We start from the raw sequence: 22829 nt of genomic DNA, 5'->3' as shown, positions 1-22829 counted from the left end.
GTCTCAATGTTCTCCTTATTTGATGAGCGAAACACTAGGTGGGTGTTCATAAGGGCGTCAAAACTTAGGTACAGGCAGTTGATCATTTCCACTGTTTTCACATCAAGTTGATAGAATACCGTAATTCGGGGGCAAATTGATCATTGGGGCGAATTTGATCAGGTCGGTACCAAAAAACGTTTCCTCCCAAGGATGCTGAAGGTTTCGTTGGTACCACAGACATTCCATGTTTTCTAGTTTATTGATTGCTAATGATGATTTTGAAGTATTTCATTTTTATTAGGAACAGTTTTGCATAGAAAAATTTACACTTTTTGAAGGTGTAAGCAATACAGTTGGAAATGTCGGTTACTGGCAGTGGTGCATTTTGAACTGAACGCGAGCCAAAAATGAACGGAGCCCGAGCCAAATTTGCACTTGAACGTAGTAGTCAATGAACTTACGAGCAAGAGCTTGCCGTTGCTCAAGAACGGCCCGTTCAGTTCACAATAATGATTGGAGGTCTCACTTGAAGAATGAATGTATTAATCATCAAAATTTATCGTGAATATAGAAATCATACAGCCCTCGATATTATGCATGTCAAAAACATAACATTGACCTAGAATTTGTCGTAAATCAGTCAAAACTGATCGCGTTCATTTTTCGGCTCGCACGGGTTCATGTTTTTGAACCGCTCAATGTTCAAGCCTACTTGATCGCTGCGTTCAACAAAATGAACTGGAACGCGAACTGAACGCGTTCAAATGCATCACTGGTTACTGGCTCTATGTCTACATGTTACCTTTGAGTATGAACTACTGAACTTATTTTTAATATCATACAGCATAGCAAGTATAGTTTTTGTTCATAAAACCGTTTATTCTCAAATAATATGCATATTTCAAGGGAAATGGGCTACATTAGGCGTATTAGGAAGATTTTTTCAGTTTGATTTTGCAATAAAATGATCAAACAGTCGAAATGTAAGAATTTTGACACTATTTTCGGATTCTGGAAACCCACATTTAGAAGATAGGAAATTTTTTATTCTTAATCCTGTTTTTTTTTATGGTGATCAATTTCGCCCCAATGTGTTATTTCATTTTTCTGATATTAAAACTATTTTTATGATATGTTAAACATTATTTCATAAAAAGTCTATTACATAAACAGATAAAGATCAATGGAGTACTAATTTTGTCGAAATTTATTTGACAGTATCTGAATACCAAAGGATTCAACGGGAAAGTCGGAGAAACGAGAGTGAACGAAACTGTTATTTTGTATAGGACGGTCCATAACGTTTTCAACAGCCTACTTGATGGCAAGACGAAGTTTGCCGGGACCACTAGTTCAAAATAATTTTTCAATTTTAAAGGTCATACGTGTAATCTGACTGTATTTGGATTTACTTATTTTTATTACTTTGATCATAAAATTTGTTATATTTTGCGTTTGGTTCTATTCTGCCCATAACTGCATATTTGTAACATTCGACAAAAGTAGGCATTGAGTAAATGGAATACCAAGTTTGCATTGTATGGCAGTATGGTAGAAAACTAAAATTTCTAAAAATCACCAGGAACTCAAAAGTGCTTATATGAGGCTGATATTTTGTACAACTCATATCACATACTAGATGAATCCAGCTTTTTACGCTAGCATGCCATAATTTTTGAATCACCCCTTATTGACATTTCTTGCATGCACTATATTTTTTATAGCTAGATCAAAGTATGCTTTGGGCATATGAAATTTGTTTTATTGACATGGAACGTCAAAATTTTTCTTTATTGTTACTAGGATATGGAAATCAAAAATGTTTTCAAATTTTCTATTTTATTTCAACTGTTTTCTCTTCCAGACTAAAAAAGAACAATCAAGGACAACGAGCATGTTCAAATGCCAAAATGTGATCATCCGCTTGAAGATATTTCCATGAAAACAACGGAACTTTCTAATGTATTCATTTTAGAGGACCTTCTAATCCAGAACAAGACATTGCTTTGGTCGTGGCCATAATTATTCCTGACAATCTTATTTTGGCTTTGAGCCTGTGTTTTTTTTCAAACCGAATACGTTGAATTCATGCTTTTAATGGGGATCAATTATAAATTTTCCACACCATCTTCCCGCAACGCATTTTTAATATTACCCCACCTACAAAATATATATTAACTTTAAACATGGAAGAAGTGTGCGTACAAGCTGTGGGACAAGTTAGAAATGGATGAGTTAACCACATAGCATTGCAATATATGGAGCTTTTCAAAAGCCTAACAGACTTGTCGCTTTGTGGAATAGGTATATATTTTTGGTCGTCATTATTCTATTCAGATCAATTTTCTTCGCTGAATTCCCAAAGTTTTTAGCTGAATTTTGCCTTTCTGATCATTAGCATCGATTTGCTGAATTTAAACAATTCAGTTGCATGGATTTGGTGTGTGGATTCATATGGTTTTGATGAATGTTGAATTTTTGGTTCTATGGCATGATTATTGTATCGTCCATTGTTCTGTCTTCAAGCTCGAGAAGTTCCACGTTTTTCAGATGCCTAAAATAGTGTAAAAGAAATAAGTTTATAGAAAGAAAGCGATAAATATTTTAGAATTGATTTCCAAACTTGATGATGCCCTCCTGCAAAACAAATAGTGAAAAGTTTTGACACTCCAATAAACAATTTCAAATAACAGCTTGCTTGGATCATACTATAAAATCTGTGGGCAAAACATGTCAAAGTCGAATCACCCTCATCAGTTTTATAGCTAGCGTAAAAAGCTGGATAGTCAGAAAATAATTCTAATAGAAATTTCATTGCTCTTACATTACGAAGCTCATTTATAATCTCAATGTGACTGTTATGCGGTTATAATTACCAATGTGACAAAATAACTTGGTATTTTTTTCAATTTTTCTAGAAGAAGATTTCAGTAAGTTGATCGAAAGTATTTATCATTTGATGACTTTCCATAGTATTAACTCTATTTTGTCAAAAATGTCGAATGTGACTGTTATGCAGTTATGGGCAGTATTCCTGCAAGAACACCTGTTGAATGCGCAATGTTGTAACCGCTTCCATCAGTAGGTAGGTAAACACGTGCGTTGAAATGCTGTAGAAGGACAGGCGCACTCCGGGACATGAGTCTAATCAGCGTGACCCTTCCATCATTCCGCGGTTACTACGATACGCTGCAACCTCGTTTAACGGAAGTAAACAACCTTGACGAGAGCAGGAAATTTCCTCCGATTTTTCAGTGAAGTTTTGAGATTTAAGAAAACGCATTTAGTTTTCGGGTTTTATAGTCTTTAAAACACAGGAAAAAATGGATATCGAATACGCCTATCAAAAGGAACGTCGCGAGTTCGGAAGGCAGTGTCTGTTTTCCGATAAGAACAAGGTTGAGTTCTCTGAACCCGCCAATCATGAGTTTTTCAAGGAATACATCCTGCGGGATCCGGTCGACGTCGGGACGCAATATAGCCATCAGATGGCGCTGAGTGAGGTCAATACCGAAAGCGCCGAGTATGAGAATCGTGGGATATTGCACTCCGAGGGTGGATGGCCTAAGGATGTGAACTACTTGGACCCCGAGCAAACTGTCCGGTATCGACGAAAGATTGAGAAGGACGAGAATTACGTTAGCCAGCTGACGTCCATGATGAAACCGATGGAACATTGTATCTATCAGAACAATGCTGTGAACATATATGAAAATTATTTTGAGGGCTTAGACCCAGCCCCACTGATGGAGAAGAGTAGTTCGAGAACCTTGAACGTCTACCGGGATCCCTCCATATACAAACAACCCGTAACTCATTTGTCCTGGTCACCGGATGGTGGCTCGAAGATTGCCGTGTCTCATTGTAATTTGAACTTTCAAGAAACATCTGGCAAAGCGGTCTGCTCGTATATCTGGGAAACCGAGAACCCCAACGCCCCATTGTTGAGATTCACTCCCCATAGTTCCATCATTTGTCTCGAATACAATCAAAAGGATCCCACCACGCTGGTGAGTGGCATGTACAACGGTCAGGTTGCCGCATGGGATACCAGAAACGTAAAGGCTCCAGTTATGATCAGCGAACGAGAACACTCGCACAGGGCTTCGGTAAACTCAACCCTATGGATCAACTCCAAGAGTGGTACGGAGTTTTTCTCCGGTTCTTCGGACAGCCAAGTCATGTGGTGGGACATTAGGAAGTTGTCGCAACCCATCGATACGCTTTTGATGGATCCAATCAAGTCGGACGAACAGGATCTTTCACGTTCTTATGGTGTCAGTTGCTTGGAGTATGAAACTTCAATTCCCACCAGATTCATGTGTGGAACAGAACAAGGGATGCTGTTTTCATGCAATCGCAAGGGCAAATCACCTTCAGAGAAGATTGTCTATCGGGTAAAACCTTTTGATTCAATTCTCTTAGGAACCATCCATATATGACGTAGCATTTCATTTTACTGTTCTTTACATCCTGGTTCCCTCCTCTTTGGCGTTTGGCACTAATGTTAAGTTGACAATGAAACGAAGCCAATTTTTATGCTTTCAAGAGCAAAAATCTAGAAAAATAGTCAGCCTCTCACGCTCAAAACATGATCGATTGGTCATCACCAGAGATTCTTTAACCCTCTAGTTTGTCGCTATTTATTATATATCACAGGTCTGTTTACTTATTGTACGAAAACATTTTGTTTTCAAATTGTAAAACAGTGCTACAAAGAAAGTTCATGTGATGATTACTGCCCATACTCGCATAACAGTCCCATATTATATGGGATTTCATATATAAATGGGACTGTTATGCGAGTATGAGCTGATTACCCTATCTGGACCCAGTGATGTTCTGGAACCACTTTGTCCATAATAATCCAAGCCTACACTCCCGTGCATAAGTTTGGGTTCACCCTCTAAAAAACATGCAAAATTGTTCAGTCCATATCTCTGTGATTACACGTCCAATTCAAACTCTTTAAGCCGCATTATAAAGGCAAAGAGTTATTATTACTTCGTATGTATTTTTCCAAAAACATTCTTTGAACTTTGTATACTAAATATGTACTTAAAATTGTGACATTTTTCAAAAAACACACTGAAAAAACATTACTTATTTCCTCAGCATTGGATCAACCAAAATTTGAAAACAAAGTGTTTTTAGAATCGTAATCTTATATTCTTTGAAGAGCACTCATGAAATTTTTGCGGAAAAATCTGAAAATTATTCAAAATCAATGAAACAGTCAGTCAAGTCATCGTGCAAAAGTTTGGGTTCACCTTAACTTACTTAAATCTGTGAAATCTCAAACCAATCATGTACGCGCCATTATTTGCGCTCAAAAAAGCTTTAAACTATTAAAATTGGTTGAAAAATGGCAGAGATATTGACAAAAACGGCTCAGATGAACCCAAACTTTTGCACGATTTGCATCATACTGAGGGGTGAACCCAAACTTTTGCACGATGACTTGACTGACTGTTTTATTGATTTTGAATACTTTCCAGATTTTTCCGCCAAAATTTCGTGGTGTCTCATCAAAGAATATAAGATTACGATTCTAATGACACTTTGATTTAAAATTTTGGTCGACCCAATGCTGAGGAAATTAGATATGATTTTTCAGTGTGTTTTTTGAAAAATGTTACAACTTTAAGTATAAATTTAGTAAATAAAATTTAAAAAATGTTTTTGGAAAAATACATACGAAGTAAGAATAACTCTTTGCCTTTCGAATGCGGCTTAAAGAGTTTGAATTGGACTTGTAATCACAGAGATATGGACAGAACACTTTTGTATGTTTTTGAGGGGGTGAACCCAAACATTTGCACGGGAGTGTATGTCTTTACATCACTTGTGAAACTACGTCAAATAGTGAAGCGACCTCAATGCCGTTATTCGACAGTTTCACAAAATATTACACAAAGGTTATTTTTTTGAAAGCGGGAGTATGTTAGAAGGAATTTCTGGAGAAGTTTATAAAGTGATACAATTTTTAGAGAAAATTTTGAAAAAAGAGCTTTAATGATTCTCAAAATAAATCAGGAAGAAACATAAACAATTTTGATGGTCATTACCTTTAGAAATATATAAAGGCATACTCGATAAAATTTTCTATAATTTATTTCAAAATGCTTCAACAAGTTGATGAGTTATCTACATGAAGACGAGAGCTTTATACGTCACTGGGCCAGACACTTGCCCGAATTCCAGTAGCCCGAATGTTGAACGTAGTCAATTTTTCGCGAAAATGTATTTTTAATTTTATCATTGTTTTTTCTTACTGTTAATGATTGAGTTTTCTTTCAAGACTAGTTTCCCATTTTTCCAGGATTTGACTTCCCGGGAAACGGGAAATAAAATTATCTTTTTCCGGGAAATTATAAAAAAGTGAAATAAAGCAAATTTGATGCAGTTTACTTAAAAATTCTCCGTATTTCATGTACATTTTATGCACGTAAATTTGTATGAGTTTTTCTCTTTTAACTCTTTTAACTAGAAATGTTCATGAAAAGTTTTAAATATTTCCAAAACCTAAATAATTTTTATAAATTTGAATGATATAATTATGCTTAGAATTAATAGTTTTGTTTTAACTTGTTTCAGGGTGAAAAATATTTAATTTTTTGCGGACTGCTCAAAAGATGTAAAGTAGGTGAATGTGTCAACATTCTACTATTTTTCACGTTGAAATAACTATTTTGAATGTGTTTTGTAAAATTCATGAAAATTTCCAAATTTGGAAAAAATATGTGTTCTGTATCTCGATACCTCCCTAACTCGATGGTCCCTTCAATTTCGAGTTAGAAAGAGTTGACTGTAATATTATATTTGCAATATTGAAATAATTTTTTGAATATAAATCAAATATAGTTTAACGTTGAAATTGTGACTGTTACAGCCTCCATGTAGAACTTCATAATCCTGCCTACATTATTTAGGAAATAGAACTCTAGAAAGATTTGTTTTGCATATATGTAGTGTCGAAAATATATGGATCTTAATAATAACTATTCTATTTACGAAAAACAATAAATCAACCTTCAAAAGGACTAATCTGACTTGATCGATTTCTCCCTATCGATCCTCTCTTTTGCATCCAATATTTTGCCAAAATTGATAAATCTGCAAGGTTTTTTGCTTACGAAACAAGATTTGGCGATCCTTTATAGTACAACACTAAAACATGTTTTGTAAACTGAATCAGAGTTTTCTGTTATAATGCGAAGAGAACAACGACAAACAGAAATTAATCACTGCAAGTAAGCCCTTATAAAAAATCAATGTCGAACTAAACACTAAACTAAACATTCAATTATCACTGGTATGCAGTGATCTAGTGAGAACTTTGGATGGTATGACATGGAAAGTAATCTGTGAGATAGTTTGTTTGGATGTACAGGTCGGACTCAATTATCCGGAGACTCGATTATCAGGGGACTCGATTATTCGGGATTCGATTATCCGGAATTTTAGACTCGATTATCCGGAATATATTTTTTATATTCTTGTTTTCCAGTTTTAATGCATAATTTTGATATAATTCAGTATTTTCATATACAGTACGAATAGTTTAGCAGTTTTGGACGTAGGTAAGAAAAGAGGGGTTCGAAAAAGGGTTGTTTTGTGTATGCTAATCAAAAAAGTATTGATTTTTTCTCAAGTCCCCTAATGTTCTTAGACATAACGCCACTGCATCATACAAATAAAACAACAAAAAAAAGATAATATTTAGGTTCTTTTATCGCAGGTTTTAATTAATCTTTTAGTGATTCGATTATCTGGAGGATTCGATTATCCGGTGTGAAAAAAAATCGATACTCCGGATAATCGAGTCCGACCTGTATATGGACAATTCTTTGATAAAATAGAACTTTCCAGGAAATATGGGAATCTCGGGAAACAGAAAACTTTTAGAACCTTGAGTAATCTCATAATCATTTCATGGGAGATTTCCAGGGATTGGAAACCCTATTCAAAACCTAGGTTGGTTGGTTTGACTTTATTAACGAGATTTTTAGCCCTGGGCTAGTTCATCTCGGGACCAACGGCTTTACTTCCCTTCCGAAGGAAGTCGTCACTATAACTTTTTACGTCATAAGTAACTATGTCGGGGATGGGATTCGATCCCAGGTCCTCGGCGTGAGAGGCGAGTGTTCTAACCACTACACCAGGTCCGTCCCCATTCAAAACCTATCACCTAGAAGACTTTTTGCGCCATGAATAACTGAAGATACAACTGAAATCGTCCCTTCTGTTTAATATATTTTTTTATCGTTTTATAATGCTAACACAATCATGGGCACAGCCAGAGGGGGTGGGGGGGGCAGTGGAGTTACGTTGCCTCCCCCCCCTGGCTGACGAAAAGAAGTAAAATCAAATGGCCTGCTACATGGGTGAATATAATTATTGTTTCGAATTTTTAAAAGATGGTCTTCAGAATTCATATTTACGTCAAATTGCTTCGTGAACAATGACTAACTCTAGGAATTCGTTTAAAAATCAGACTTCTGCTGAAGATCTTACTCAACATCATTTGAATATTTTATCAACAGTCCACAAAAGATGTTACGGAGGTTTATGCCAAGCGGGTGTTAAGTTATTATAAACGAAATTCATATGGGAATTACTTGAAGAATTTGCCAAGGAATCCGGTAAGAAAAAACTTAAAATATTCGCCAGGAATTCTTCATCGTATTCTATTTTATTTTTTGCTATATACTTTTCTTTAGAATGTTCGAGGTTTTTCTTCAATAACCTTTCTAACATTTTGTTCAAAAAATACTTTTGGGAATATTTTTTCCAAAAATAGTTTTTTTGAGTCCTCAGCGATAACTAAAATAATTTCCTGTCTCTCAATTTTTTTCTAGACGTTTCTTTGATTTCATCCGAGAATTTCCAAAACTATTTGAGAAAGCAATTATCTCAAGACACTTCCAAAAAATTCATCTTGACAAAACTTTTTTTTTTCAAAATATAATGTTCATGGATCGTTTCAGTTATTCTAGCAAAGGAAATGCTATGAAGGTTGTAGGGATTCTTTCAAGTATAAATCTAAGATCACCTTTGGAAACTTTTCTCCATATGTTTTAGGAAATTTCATCAAACTTGTTTGGACCCATAGTTAAGCTTTAGGAATTATGTTTTTTAAACAATCATTTCAAAATTTCTTTTTCATCAAATATCTGTAGTAATCCCTACAAATACTCTTTTAAAAATTGATCCCGATAACTCTCTCTGAGTTCCTTCAATGACTAAACGAAGTTCCTAACTTATCAGCGACTAACAAAAAAGGCTGTTTTGATAAACCTCTGAGAACTCCTTCAAGAACTCTCTTGGAAACACTTCCAGAAATTACAATTTGTTTCTGGAATTAATACAGAAGTGATCCCAACCCAGGAATTCCACTGAGAACATTTCGAAGCAGTATTTTAAGCAAAACTTCGTCAAAAAAAAAAAAAAATACTCCGGTGATTTTTCCAGTAATTTGCTTTGCCTAGTTCTAAGATAATATCCTAGCAATTTCTACAGGAATGCTGTCACGACAAAACCCCTCGTCGCGTCGAAGCTGCAAACTACAAGCAGCGCTTCGTAAGCCGAGCTGTCAACCTGAGCCGTCGCTGACGTGATTATACGCGAGTTGTTAGACTAGAGTGATTGGCAGAAATTGTAGCATATTATCAACAACATACCTAATCTACATAAGAGACGTAATAGTAACTATTATCTAAAATTGATCCCATTCCAATTGTTAGTGATACGTGAAGTACAATTAGCTTAAAAACAGTGGATGATCTTATGAAATTATGTATGTAATCAACGACCTCCTTTACAAATTGTTCATTAATATTTTCACTCTTTGCCCTTTGTAATTATGCTCTAAGAATATTCAGTCAATGAATTCCCTGGGCTTGGAATTATATTTTCCAGGGAGCGATGATTTTAAATAGAGCTTCGAAACAATGACAAAGTTTTTATTACCATAATCAGAATTCGTGGATATGCTTATTTAGTTATCCTTTTCAAACTACTGCATAATATGGTTCCCATTCATTTTAATCATATATAGTCCAGGGTTGCGGTTGCACCGGGTTCAATAGCATCCACTTAAATGATAAAACAAAATGTCGTTCTATGACTCGGTGATGTTATGTGATCTCCTATGTTGTTGTAGTACTGTAAGGTATTTCACTCTCTATGAATTCTGGCATTGATATTATTTTTTCTCTCAATTAATATAATTCAATAATTATGCTTAATTAACACTAAGCACCTTCACTGCAGTAATAAATCTGATACCACCAATTTTCTATATTGACATTTTGAGTGACAATTAGACGTTCGGCAGTCAAAACTTCGGCGTCGGCATTCTAATTTAGTGCTTCGCCGACGCATAAGGATTGCCTTTGTCGGCGTAGCACTTCGGTAGAAGGCCGACGCCGAACTTCGGCGAACTTTCGGTGATATTTCATTTCTCTTATGAACTTCGGTCTAAAGTTAATCTGAATGCACAATATAATGCCGACGCCGAACTTCGGCGAAATTTTGTTGATGATATTTCATTTCACTTATGCACTTCGGTCTAAAGTTAGGTCTAGAGCGGAGTTAGGCGGAACTATAAATGTCGACGCAAAAAATGTATGCAGTTTGACACTTATTTATGCAACATGTTTCTGAGCGAGAATAAGGGGCGGTCCATTAATTACGTAAGACAATTTTGGTGGTTTTTAGACCCCCCTCCCCCCATAGTAAGATCTTTTGTATGAAAATTGAAAATAATTTGTACTGCGCGTAAGTAATCTCAAACACTCCCTCCCCCCATAAACCCTTACGTAATTAATGGACGACCCCTAAAGGGAACACCAGCGACATTCTTCTTCTATGGTTTAGTATATTTATTGTAAAAGCTGATTCTTATCTAATGGGGGTATTACAAGACCACGCGGACAATTTTGAAACAAATTATTTCTTATGAATCAAAAGGCTCAGCTATGCTGTAAAACCATTCCTTAGAAACTACTCATTCGTACTATCATGTAACTAACGTAACACAAGAGTGGGTCTGGTTGGGCTCTGTGGTACATTTATTAATAGCTTTTGAGTTTATGACAATGCACGATGGTCCAGCATAGTTTAGGTGGACATGAACTGTACGACGTCATTTTGTGGTTTTAGAGTATAGGTTGCTTTCCAGAAGTGTCGAAATTAGTTGTACTACAATTCGTACGAAAGGGTTTTTTTTTCTGCACTAATCGCAATAGTGTCCTATACGCCAACTTTTTTATGTTAATAGATAGCAAGTTGGTAGATTCAGCAAAGTTGTAGCATATTTTAAAACAAAAAACTTTGTAGAATAAACTTTTCTCTATCTCTTATACTTTCTGGGATAATTGACTTTTTATATGAAAAACATGAAGAAAATATTTTTTTCACTCATAAGTCATTTATTTACAAATTTTAGCAGCCTACTATGTTCTACAAAGTTTTTGGTACTATTATTTTCTTCAACTTTGGTGAATATACCATAGTTGTATTTCTTCTGGTTCTCTTATTGTAGGAGATATTAATTTAAAATCATGCCGTATTACAGACCAAATAACTCGCAAAGATGCTCCTGAAAATGAACCTACCTATCTCACCGTGGCTCTACACCCCTTAAAGAGTATTTGAGTGATTTTTTTTTATTTTTTTTATTAATCAAAAATAAACTTTTTCCGGTTGGGATCCTTCAAAACATGTAAATGAAGATTAAGCAATTGATTTTTGAGTGCTAGTCGGAACTGTAGTTAATTTTTGATAAAATAATTAGAAAATGCGTTTAGATTGGACCCGCGTCAAATATGGTGCGTTCACGGCAATGTGATGGATTTTACTGACGTCACTATTTGCGCTGCATAAGAACAGCGGGAGAATGAAAGAGAGAACTAGTGGCATGCATCAATGATCTGCGCCACTAGTAGAATCCATCACATTGTGTTCACGGTACTTTTGAGCACTACTGCTTTCATCGACCCCTCCTTCCCCCTTGTCGTACATCGTCATAAATTCATAAAGCTCGCCTCTTCCCTAGAATGCTACGTCATTTTGTTACAAATTTATGGATAGCTCCTTATAATAAAATATTTTCTTTCCAGCTTCCATGCCACACCGGACCGATTTACTCCCTCACACGTAACCCGGCATTCGTCAAGAACTTCCTCACGGTGGGCGATTGGATTGCTCGCATTTGGTCGGAAGATTGCCGCGAAAGTTCCATAATTTGGACCAAACATCACTCGGTAATGCTGACGGATGGCGTTTGGAATCCCACGCGCTACTCGATATTCTACATTAGCCGCGTGGATGGCGTGTTGGACGCATGGGACTTGCTACAGCAGCAAAGCGATCCCATTCTGAGCATCAAAGTTTGTGACGAGAGTTTGAGGTGCTTGCGTGCTCACGAGGGTGGCTATCTGGTTGGGGCTGGTAGCATTAAGGGAGCTACCTTCCTGCTGGAAATGTCCGACAATATGACGTCCATCAAAAATGATAAACCGTTATTGACAGCGGTATGGCATAACTGCATATTCATAATTCTTTTTAAGTACATTTGTTCATTGATGTTTCAGATGTTGGAACGTGAAAATCGGCGCGAAAAAATACTGGAAGCGAAATCACGCGAAATGAAACTCAAAGTGCGAAGTTTGCACCGCCAGGAGGATACCGTCGACGACAAACCGAAGCTATTCCAGTGCAAATGTGAGTAGCTGCATTTCTGCCCATTAGATTGTACCGAATTGAAAAGAATTACATGTTTATTACGGTTACCAGACTCTTTGAAGAGCCTCTCAAAAATTTTGTAAGTTGTAAGTTTTTGAGCTAAGTTAATATTGATCAATAATATTTCGTGGTTCTTGCTCAACGCCTGGATCGATGTTTGAGTGTTTTAAAATTTTTGATAAAATTCTAGAAGCCAGGGTTCAATTGTATAATTTTTATTTTTTTGAATTCAGAAAATTGTTTCCTAATTTTTTATTGTCACTCCTGCTATACAATGCTATAAGTAGGTAGAAATTGTTTTCTTATTGCGATTTAAGACGAATCAAAAGTTTTAGATCTTCGTCTATAATGACAGATTTGAATTTATTCCATATTTTGGTATTTAAATGGCCCTTGCTTCAAAAATGGTCAATGTAATCCAATAGCTAAATATTTTGTTCGTCAATTTCACCCCACAGCCTCAGTAATAATTGCGTATTGGCATCATTCATTTGTTACAAATGTTCAGATGAGAAATTAAATTTAGAAGCAGGCTTATAACCAGAAGTACATGCAAATTAAAAACAAAATAGAATTAACAAAATTGAAACGGTTTCTTGGTAAATGTAAGTATATAAAACACGAGAATTTTTTTCAAAATTTTCTCCTAAAATTTCTGAAAAAACTTTCTTAGTGTTTTCTTCACTTTTTTTGCGCTAGGACTTTGGATGCAAGATGTGCGAGCTTGTGTCAATTTTTAAAACATTTGCAATTCTTTGAACACAAATTTAACCTATATATTCTATTGTTTTTTTTTTTTCAAAAAAATGATTTAGTAAATCTAATCTATGAACATTTTTTTTATAACAGATGATACTTCAAATGATTCATAGACTATTTTTGATGTTTAGTATGTGTTCAGAAGCTACGATTAATACATTTGCTAAATATTCAAATTTTATACATTTATTTCAGCTGCTTGTGAGGCTGCTGAACAGGAGTTTCTTCAAACACTCGAGAGAGAAAGGAAAGCACGTGTTCCAGAAGAATACGATCAAGGTTCGTAAGAAGAGCTAACTTTATGAACCAACATCATCATAAAATAATAAGAACTGAGTTATTTATTACGAACAAAATTAAAAAAAAAATAAAACCTGTCATTAGGATTATCTTCAACTAATAATGTGTTCTGCTTCCAGACTACGATCCACGAAAAATAGCCCAAGAAGAGCTGATGGAGGAAGGCCGATCAGATGAGGAAATGCTCGGATAAAACAATCAATTAAAATTTTATCATGTAGTTTTATAGTACATATTACATGCTTTCTAATAATATCAATTGTAAACTGAGGTGACTGCTACGGCATTTAATCGACAAATAAAGACAATTTATATCTGATGTAATGAATGTTGGATTAAATAAAAAAAAATCCAAATCAACAATGCTAAAATTTCATTGATTTTTTTTCTGAAATTACCGAACAATAAAAATATAGGTAGGGAAGATGTACCAATTATGGCCATAGTCCTTCCCTATTTGGCCATATGCGAATTTTTGATAACTTTCATATTTTAAATCTTTCTTAATGTTTTAACATCAAGATACATCTTAAAACTGACTAGTACACAAACTTTTTAAAAATTTTGAGACATTAAAGTAAATACGTATGGCGAAATAGGGACCTACTATGTCCATAACGGGTACACCTACCCTATTTGATGTTTCCCATAAATGCTAACAGTTTCACATTTTCCCTTACTTTCACCCCTCTACCGGCAGCTTCTTTTTTACCGCAAGAAATAAATTCAAATCGCGAAAACTTTTTTGTTTCTCGGTATTTTTGCACCATTTTCTCACAAGTTCTCAAAAAACTCTTCTAGTTTAAGAATCCGTGCCGATATTGATGATTGGTGATCTGGTTGTAAAGATATTCCAATGTTTCTTGGGGACCGACATTTTCCATTTAAATGTCTTACGCGGCCATTTTGTTTTACGTCATGTAATGATCCGATTTTGTCTGCCCCCGATTTTGCCTACCCTCAATTTTATCTACCCCCGATTTTAGAACCCTTTTTGACAAGATTTTGTCTACCCCCGATTTAAGCATCCTTTTTCGGCCGATTTTGTCAGCCATATTCATATATTTTTTTTATCAGACTATACACGTTTTTACTGGCATTATTGGGGGCATAAAGTCAATTTTTAATAGGGGAAGTGTACCAGTTATGGCCATAGTGGTTCACAATTTAGCCATATGTGAAATTTTGATAACTTTCACATTTCAAATCTTTTTGAATACTTTAAGGTGATTATAGAACGAGGCCACACCTCAAATTTTCAAGAGCACAAGACTTGAGAACCAAACAGCGCTCCGCGTTGAAAATTTATACCATTACCGTAAGGTGGTTCCGGGGAGATCAGGGTCTGAGTCCAAGGGTCATGTCGATGCACTGTTCACCACTTGAGCAAATCTAAAAGAATTGCTCAAGCACAGTGCATAGGCTGGTTTTAGCGGGTCGTCGTTGGTGCGTCATCCCGCATTCCCTGAGTCACTTTCTCAGGGGATATTTAGGAACTTTTTTATGTGGATACACCTATACCCCATTTTTATGTTTTGAAATAGCTTTACATAGACATTTCACGAGCTTTCCGTGCGTTCTCTTATATTGGAACTTTTCAATCAACGTCTTCCTTTTAATCGATTGTCCGAAGTAAACATATTAATAACGTAATATTTGGCAACCTTATTTTTAGAGAAGTTCTATGATTTGGCCATGATAACAGCATTAAACGCTTTGAGTAGTGGAATTAGGGGCATAATGGACACGTTAAGCAAATGTTCGTTTTAAGACCGTAAAATGGTAATGTTTTTAATTTACCCCCGGCTAGTTTTCAAGTTTGGTGTTAGTACGTCGTGCTACATTCATTCATGAAGATGAAATTCGTATCATATATCAGAAAAGCGAGATAGAAAATTGGGTCGAAAACAAGGTTGGTAAAAAGGTATCGGTGCGAAATGAACACTTGCATGAAATATAGCGATTCCAATATATTTAATGACTGTCAATCGTTCCGATATGTAAAAGGACTCTGCCTCGATCAAAATAGCTGAAAAGATCCTCTTGGGGTTTGTTACTTTGCTCAAAAATTAGATTCTTCCACGGCCTTGCTTATATGCCAATTTGAAAATGAAAAAAAAACTAATTCAAATTTTGAAAGGCAATTGAAGCAAAAAATAAACGTTTATACCGTCAAACATTTCAAATGCAATACAGATTTCATGCAGTGTATGAACTTTTGATGAAGTATGCATATTCTCAGATATTGAGGGGGTGTCCATTTCGCCCCGTATGTTCATTACCGGATGTTAAGGGATGAAAAAAAATGTCAACTCGTATTTCAAGCAACTTCTAGTATGTCAATAATTGAACAAAGCTGGACAAACATTTCAAAAGGGCACATCAACATCGCTAAACATTGGCTTTGCAAGACGCTGTTGAGCCCAATTTAACACGGATAAAAATCTGATCCCCACACCATGATTTACAAATCATGAAATTCATAAATTGGTTAGCTCATAATATCAGGATCACAAATCATGGTTCCTGGAGTCATAATCATGATTCCTCATAAGCGTAACATCCAGTGTGAAAACACTAAGCGGCGCACTTTGCTTCATCTTATTCATATCGATCACTTTTAAATCAAATTGACGAAGCGGTTGAGTGGTAGAGTACGTGGCTTTCGATCGGAAGGTTCATGGCTCGAATCTCAATGTATGCTATTTTTAACTTTTTTTTTTATTTTGTCTATCATAAACGGATGCGCGCCTCAGCATTTTTGGCATTTGAATCAAGATTCCGAGCAATCAGCTACAAAAACCTAACGCGTGTGTTGCATTACGGCAATCTGACTCATGATATCATGAGTCCAAATCATGGTGTATTTTCATAAGATGAAAACACACTAGAATCTTGTTTTTGGATTCTGATTGCTACCCGTGAACTCGATCACGCTCACCAATACCACTATCAGGAAGAGCTAACGCCAATGTTTCTGATAGTGGTGTTAGTTTGCGTGGGCGGGCTAAGAAGGGCTCAACAGCAACGTTTCTAAAAAAAGGCTCAAGACCTCTTCCTTTAAGGACAGCCCTACCAAATACAAATTAATGACCCCCATGTCCCTTGCAGTTGCCTAAAATTTTATGGCTTATAAGATAATCTAGAATGCCGTTCAAAGTGTACTGCGATTTGTCAAACTTGGGTACCTTTTGCACTACATAAGGACCAAATGCAGTACTAGAAGTGTTACCCAATCTGAGCCCGAGTGGGACGGACCATTCTCTCGTCGTGTATATCAAATGCCAAACACAATTATGAGCTCATAGTCCTAGGTTTCTATGACAGTTCTCTGTAATAATTATGGAAATGTGTGATTTTTGACGGAAATCCAAAATGGGGTGTTAAGGAATTCGAGTTTCGTAAATAAAACTATATTTTGCCAACATCAAAACAAAATCCTTTTGGATAACGTTGATGCTTTCATTCAATTTCATAGGTTTATACCTTAATAAGATAATACATCAATGTTGTTGAACTTGGTACTCCTGCAAACGCAAACCTTTTTATTTTACCTAAAATCTAAATCTTTCATAGTTATGTATCCTTTTTGGGAACTAACAATACATCGTAAAATTGTCTTGAAATGAATTTTATACTTATATGCAACAGAATACATTTTTATACTTGTATGCAACGTAATCATTTGCAGTTTACGAATCCTACAAGCTATGCAAGGCAACTTCATAAATAACCTATCAAACAAGGATAATTTCATCGAGCTTTTAGTTTTAATAGGGGAAATGGCCAATTTGCCCTGTAAATAAAACACTACACTTAATAACGTATTTGCATGCAACATCCAGTGGCATGGTCGAAAAAATACTGATGAGAAGTGTTCCAGTTCTGCTTTTTATTCTTCTTCTTCTTCTTATTCTTCTTGGCATTAACGTCTTCATTGGGACAGCCTCCATTTCGAAAAGATCCTGGACCGACCGGGAATCGAACCCAGACACCTTCAGCATGGCTTTGCTTTGTAGTCGCGGACTCTAAGCTTTCGGCTAAGGAAGGCCCCAGGCTAAGGAAGTGTCCCAGTACTTATGGAGCGGAAATCTAACGCACATTATATAACACAATATACTTAGTGCCCGACGAGGCCGCATATATTCTCAAAAAGTGCTGAAAAATGACAAAATATTATTATTGTTTACCACTTATAAATACACGCCGTGACTAACTGTTAACGGTCCATAGAGGTTAACGGGCAACCTATGTCAATTTGCTACGTTAAACTAGATTTGTTTTCATAATATATCTAACGTAAGACATCAGCAGGAGGTGCATAAATATAGTTACATATTGATAATATGCCCAGATAGCATCAAACCTAAATGAAAGCCCAATAGTTGACAGGACGTACAATCCCAATATGGTTCCACCCTAGTCCCACTATCTACAATGTAAGCCTGGGGAAATTCATTGATAATAATTTTTCACTATGCAAATGCAACGTTCCATAATAAGTATCCATAACACCCAGAGTTTTATCGATCCAACAAAATGCTGGTGGGAAAGGTCCTGCCTGCACTTAGTGCAACCGCCTAGTGGCGCTCATTTCCTCTAATAGTGACGACAGCGGAAGACGCGTTTGGTATCGCGGCGAGGGCTCGACAATTTAACACACATAGTCGCGGTTTCACAGTTTGTTGTCGTCGCGCGTCTGGGAAAAGTTTGCGTGCGAAAACGAAATTAGGTCAGAGACATAGTAGTAATAAACCCCTTCGGGCAGACAGAGACCACGTGCAACCGTTTACACAACCGCAGACAACCTTGAACTTGAACTTTTCAGTAAGGTTCAGTGAGAGTTTAGTTGAGATACCCATTCAAGATGAAGATCGACGGAAAGATAAGCACCAGCCAGATGGAGCAGAACTGGACTCGGTACATGGTGATGACCGATGTCAAGTCACTCCGGAAGCCCGTGGAGTTTCAGGAAGAGAATGAAGTGCAAGCCAGTATACAAACGAACAAATCACTGCAAAAGAACTTCACCATCGTAACTCCGGTCGAGAAAGGTCTTCAATGTACTCCGTACATTTTGAACACTCCGGTTTGGACGGAACACAATAGCCTGGTTCACACGGGAATAACCCACTACGAGGGAGGATGGCCTAAGGATATCGATACTCACGATGAGGAAGTGACGGCCAGGTATAGGCGGAAGCAGGAAAAAAGCGAAGCCTATCTACATCAGATGAAGGGGCTGACCAAGGTTAGTGGGGAGTATCGATTATCAAAAATATATTTTTGGGGTACCCTTGACAGACTGAGTGACAGCTTCCCCCGCAAAGCTGTGCTTTTGTAGTTTTAAACTAGATAACTAGCACCTAACGATTGCATGTCTAGCACAAATATGCAGGCTTTTGTCTATTCTCCATTTCCGAAATCGAACTTTTTCTACGCAAAGAACAAGGTTTTCGGCACAACGGTTCTGCTAATGTAGGTATTTGTTATTCACTGCAGATAAATACGAAATTTGATTTTCACACGTTTTTGGATGGCGCTTTGAACTTGTCGAAGCAATGTAACCTGTATCGCGTGATGCTCGACACTTTTACTTCATGCAAGGATTGCACTTTTAAATGCTTTTGAATTCATTGTCAGTAACACTGAACATTGACCGTTTTGACTGCAAGACAGCATTGCAGTTCAGTTATCGTTTTGAAAGCAATGTCGGTTGATTTAGGAGATTTCATTCAGGGATAAAAATTGACCTCATATGCTGTTGAATGTGAATGGTCCTAAAATTATTCATTATCGCAATAATTTTCTCCAAACTGACTCGTAATAAGTAAAAAAAATTTGTCATTGGTGATTTAAATGCCAAACATCGGTCATGGAATAATTCTCAAAGTAATTCCAACGGCAGAATTTTATTTGATGAGTGCTCTTCAGGATATTTCTCAATTCAATACCCTGATGCCCTACATGAAGCGATTCTCAATCCTATCAGCTCCACTTTCGATTATTTTCGAGCCGACTGGAATATATATATGAAACATATATTGACTCTAATCTTGATTATTTCATTGGGGCCCAGATAGCCGTAGCGGTAAACGCGCAGCTATTCAGCAAGACTAGGGTTACCATATTTGCTCTCACCGAAAAGAGTACACTTTTTCCAACGCCGTAAAAGAATACTTAAGAGTACATTTAATCTATTTAGAAAAAAAAAGAAAATGCGGTCTTTACTAATTTTTGTTTGTTTGACCAAAACATCTTGTTTTGATTGAATGTTAGATTTCCGGATAATTAGTAAATTATGTTTCAACGACCTTTTTTACTTGCATAAATTGTTAAACAATTATCAGATTTATAATTAAAGCCACTTTTCCTACAATTTATTTATAGTTAGTTTTGTCTTGAAGAAACTATTCTCAACTTATCATTATCGATTTAACAAAAAAAAAAAAACCTTAATTTCATTTGCCAATTATGTTATATTGCTTACTATTCATACTAAACATTGACTCTGAGCGAATCCATTTATCAAGCCAATATTTTTAGAAAAACACTTATATTTAAAGGAAATCTATAAAAAAAAATTAGTATCATAAATCTTCATTTTTTTTTTGTGTTTTGTAAAAATATTTTTTTAATGTCAAACAATATATGTTTGTGAAAATAAACAGAAGAACTGAAAGGAGGAAATTTGTATACCTTTGAACTGAAAAGAATCTATAGAATTGTCGTAAAAAAAGTTTTGCTAAATATTGATTAGTAGTTTACTTAGGCATCAACATTTTATTTTGACCTCTTTAATTCCCACATTTTGTTCAATCACTAGAACCAAAAGAAAGCTTCAGAAAAGTGCTTGATCAAAGCAAATAAGCTAAGATATTCAATATAATTTAATCAATTTTTAGGCGAAATTTGATGGGACATTGATTGTTTATCAATACTTATTCACCCCTATTCTTGTTTACGCTCGAATGCTGTTTCGATCGAAAACTGTTTTGCCAGCAAAATCAAGCAAACTCCAAGTAATCAAACAAATAGGATTCGTACGAAATATGGATCTGTCTGAAACAGGAATGAGGGAAATTATCATTAGGTCATTTGTTTCTAAATGTTCGTGAGATTAATGAGCATATATTTTTATTCTAAACATTATTGTGGTAATCTACCGATTCGATTCAGCTAGTATTTATGGAATATCAAAATTATTCCAGTGTCTTCAAAAAGTTATTTGGTTATTCGGCAGTCATCCGTAATATCTAGAAAAGAGTACTCTTGGGCCAGTTTGGCAAAAAAGAATAGTACACGCATTTTTAAAGCAGAAAAGAGTACATGTACTCTAAAAAGAGTACGTCTGGTAACCCTAAGCAAGACCAAGCTGAGGGTCGTCCCAGTGGGGACGTAAACGCCAGAAAGAAGAAGAAGAAGGGATTCCCGAGGAAATTTCTGGAGGAATTCCTGAAGAAATCCCTGGAACATCAAATATGCTTTTTGGCTACGCAGTCTTTATTTCTTCAACGGTTTTTTGTATAAAAAAAAACACTGCTTAGAAAAAAAAAAGTATATTTCATTATTATTATATACTGTCGTTACACTACCAGCTGATGCCTGGAACAATTTCTCGAAGAAATCATGTAGAGATTTTGCTGGAGCAATCCTTGGAGAAAATCACTTTAGAGATTTTGTTGGTAGAATCCAAAGAGGAATCCATGGAAAATCCCTATGAACTAATCTACGATGACGTCACGCTGCAACTTCCAGCGGGAAGAAAACCATTACTGCGGGCCGTGTTTACAAAAAATGAATGATTTCGTTGTACATTCATCCGCTTCGTGTTCATCCGGTGAACATTCGTTGTCCCGATGATGGTCTGGATGTCATTTAATGTAAACATTGCCCGCATTTAGAGCAGAAAAGAAAAAGAAAGTCGAGGATAAAAGAAGACCGTTGATAAGTCCATATAGATTTTTCTGGCGTAATCCCTGGAATAATGCTTGGAGGAATCCATGAAGAGATATCTCAAAAGGAATTTATGTAGAAATTTACCTTATGTAATCCCTGGAGAAATTCTTAGGGCAATTTCTGATTAAATTGCTGCAGGAATTGATGGGAGAAGCACTGAAGGAATTTCAAGAGGAACTCCTGGAGGAATCCCCGGAAGACTTTGTGGAGGCTCAGAACGTATCTCTGGAGAAACTCCTGTAAAACCCCAGGAGGATTATCTGTAGAAATCCATGTAGTACGTTATGCAGCGGTTACCATGGCCACATAAATAACACGGCACCGCTTAACCGTCAAATGGACCAATGGACCAATGCACGCGTTCATTATTTGACGTTTTAGCGGTGCCGTGTTATTTATATTACCATGACAACGAATGAATTCGGCACCGCTCAAACGTCAAAATAATGAATTCGTGCATCGATCCATGCACGAGTTCATTATTGAGCTTCTCGAGAAATTTTAGCATTTCGATCACTTCCTCTTTACTTCGAATGTTACGCGCCATGGTCTGGTACTAGTTGGGCACTTTGCGAATCTTTTCTCAAAACCGCAGACCACCACATAAGTTGCGCGCCGATCGATTATGCGCCGAGTTGTAGGTCGGTCAAGACGATTTCAATCGCTTGCAACTTGAACACAAGAGGGTACGAACAATTTTGTTCCATATGTTTTGTACCGTAAAACGGGGTGAATAGAAAAAGTGGGGCGAATAGAAACAAAGTGACCTACAGGTAGAAATGCGTCTATTATTTAAAGATAAACATAAAAAACCTACTGAAATATATTTTTCCCATTAGTATCGACAGACTATTTTCAAATCATAAATTTTGCTACATTTTGCTTAAACAAAATAAGAAGAAAATATTGAAATCTCAACTATTTTTGATAGCTTGAAACATCTGCCATTTTTGACAATTTGCAACATGATCCAAAATTGAAATTGTTTTTAATAATTTCAATTTTTTTTCTTCACTAGATGAATTCGTTATGATATTTCTTTAAGATGCACTCGAACAAGTGTTTATTTTTCCATTTAA

At 36.1% G+C, this 22829-nt stretch overlaps 2 protein-coding genes across 2 annotated transcripts in view; both read left to right on the top strand.

Annotated features, from left to right (window-relative positions):
• The first annotated feature begins 3181 nt into the window (after positions 1 to 3181).
• Positions 3182 to 14110, top strand: LOC5573027 (dynein intermediate chain 3, ciliary). The gene is made up of 5 exons (XM_001660628.2): positions 3182 to 4379; positions 12108 to 12521; positions 12582 to 12711; positions 13687 to 13770; positions 13911 to 14110. Exons 1-5 carry the CDS (start codon positions 3306 to 3308, stop codon positions 13982 to 13984), a joined length of 1776 nt encoding a protein of 591 aa, XP_001660678.1. The 5' UTR covers positions 3182 to 3305; the 3' UTR covers positions 13985 to 14110.
• A 4256-nt stretch (positions 14111 to 18366) lies between these two features.
• The window catches only part of LOC5573026 (dynein intermediate chain 3, ciliary), a 34737-nt gene continuing 30274 nt past the window's right edge, over positions 18367 to 22829 (top strand). The window contains exon 1 of the mRNA XM_001660629.2: positions 18367 to 19042. Coding sequence (XP_001660679.1) covers positions 18659 to 19042 — 384 coding nt within the window. The 5' untranslated portion in view covers positions 18367 to 18658. The remainder of the gene's footprint in view (positions 19043 to 22829) is intronic.

Source organism: Aedes aegypti, chromosome 3, assembly GCF_002204515.2.
Source record: "Aedes aegypti strain LVP_AGWG chromosome 3, AaegL5.0 Primary Assembly, whole genome shotgun sequence".
Taxonomy (NCBI): Eukaryota; Metazoa; Arthropoda; class Insecta; order Diptera; family Culicidae; genus Aedes; species Aedes aegypti.
Note: the sequence above shows the minus strand (reverse complement) of the source record. Positions and strands in the feature narration are given on the sequence as shown.

Coding starts and splice junctions, on each gene's coding strand:
- LOC5573027 (XM_001660628.2), top strand. CDS start 3,306: ATGGATATCGAATACGCCTATCAAAAGGAACGTCGCGAGTTCGGAAGG. Junction 12,522..12,581: donor ATAAACCGTTATTGACAGCG/GTATGGCATAAC, acceptor TTGATGTTTCAG/ATGTTGGAACGTGAAAATCG. Junction 13,771..13,910: donor TCCAGAAGAATACGATCAAG/GTTCGTAAGAAG, acceptor TTCTGCTTCCAG/ACTACGATCCACGAAAAATA.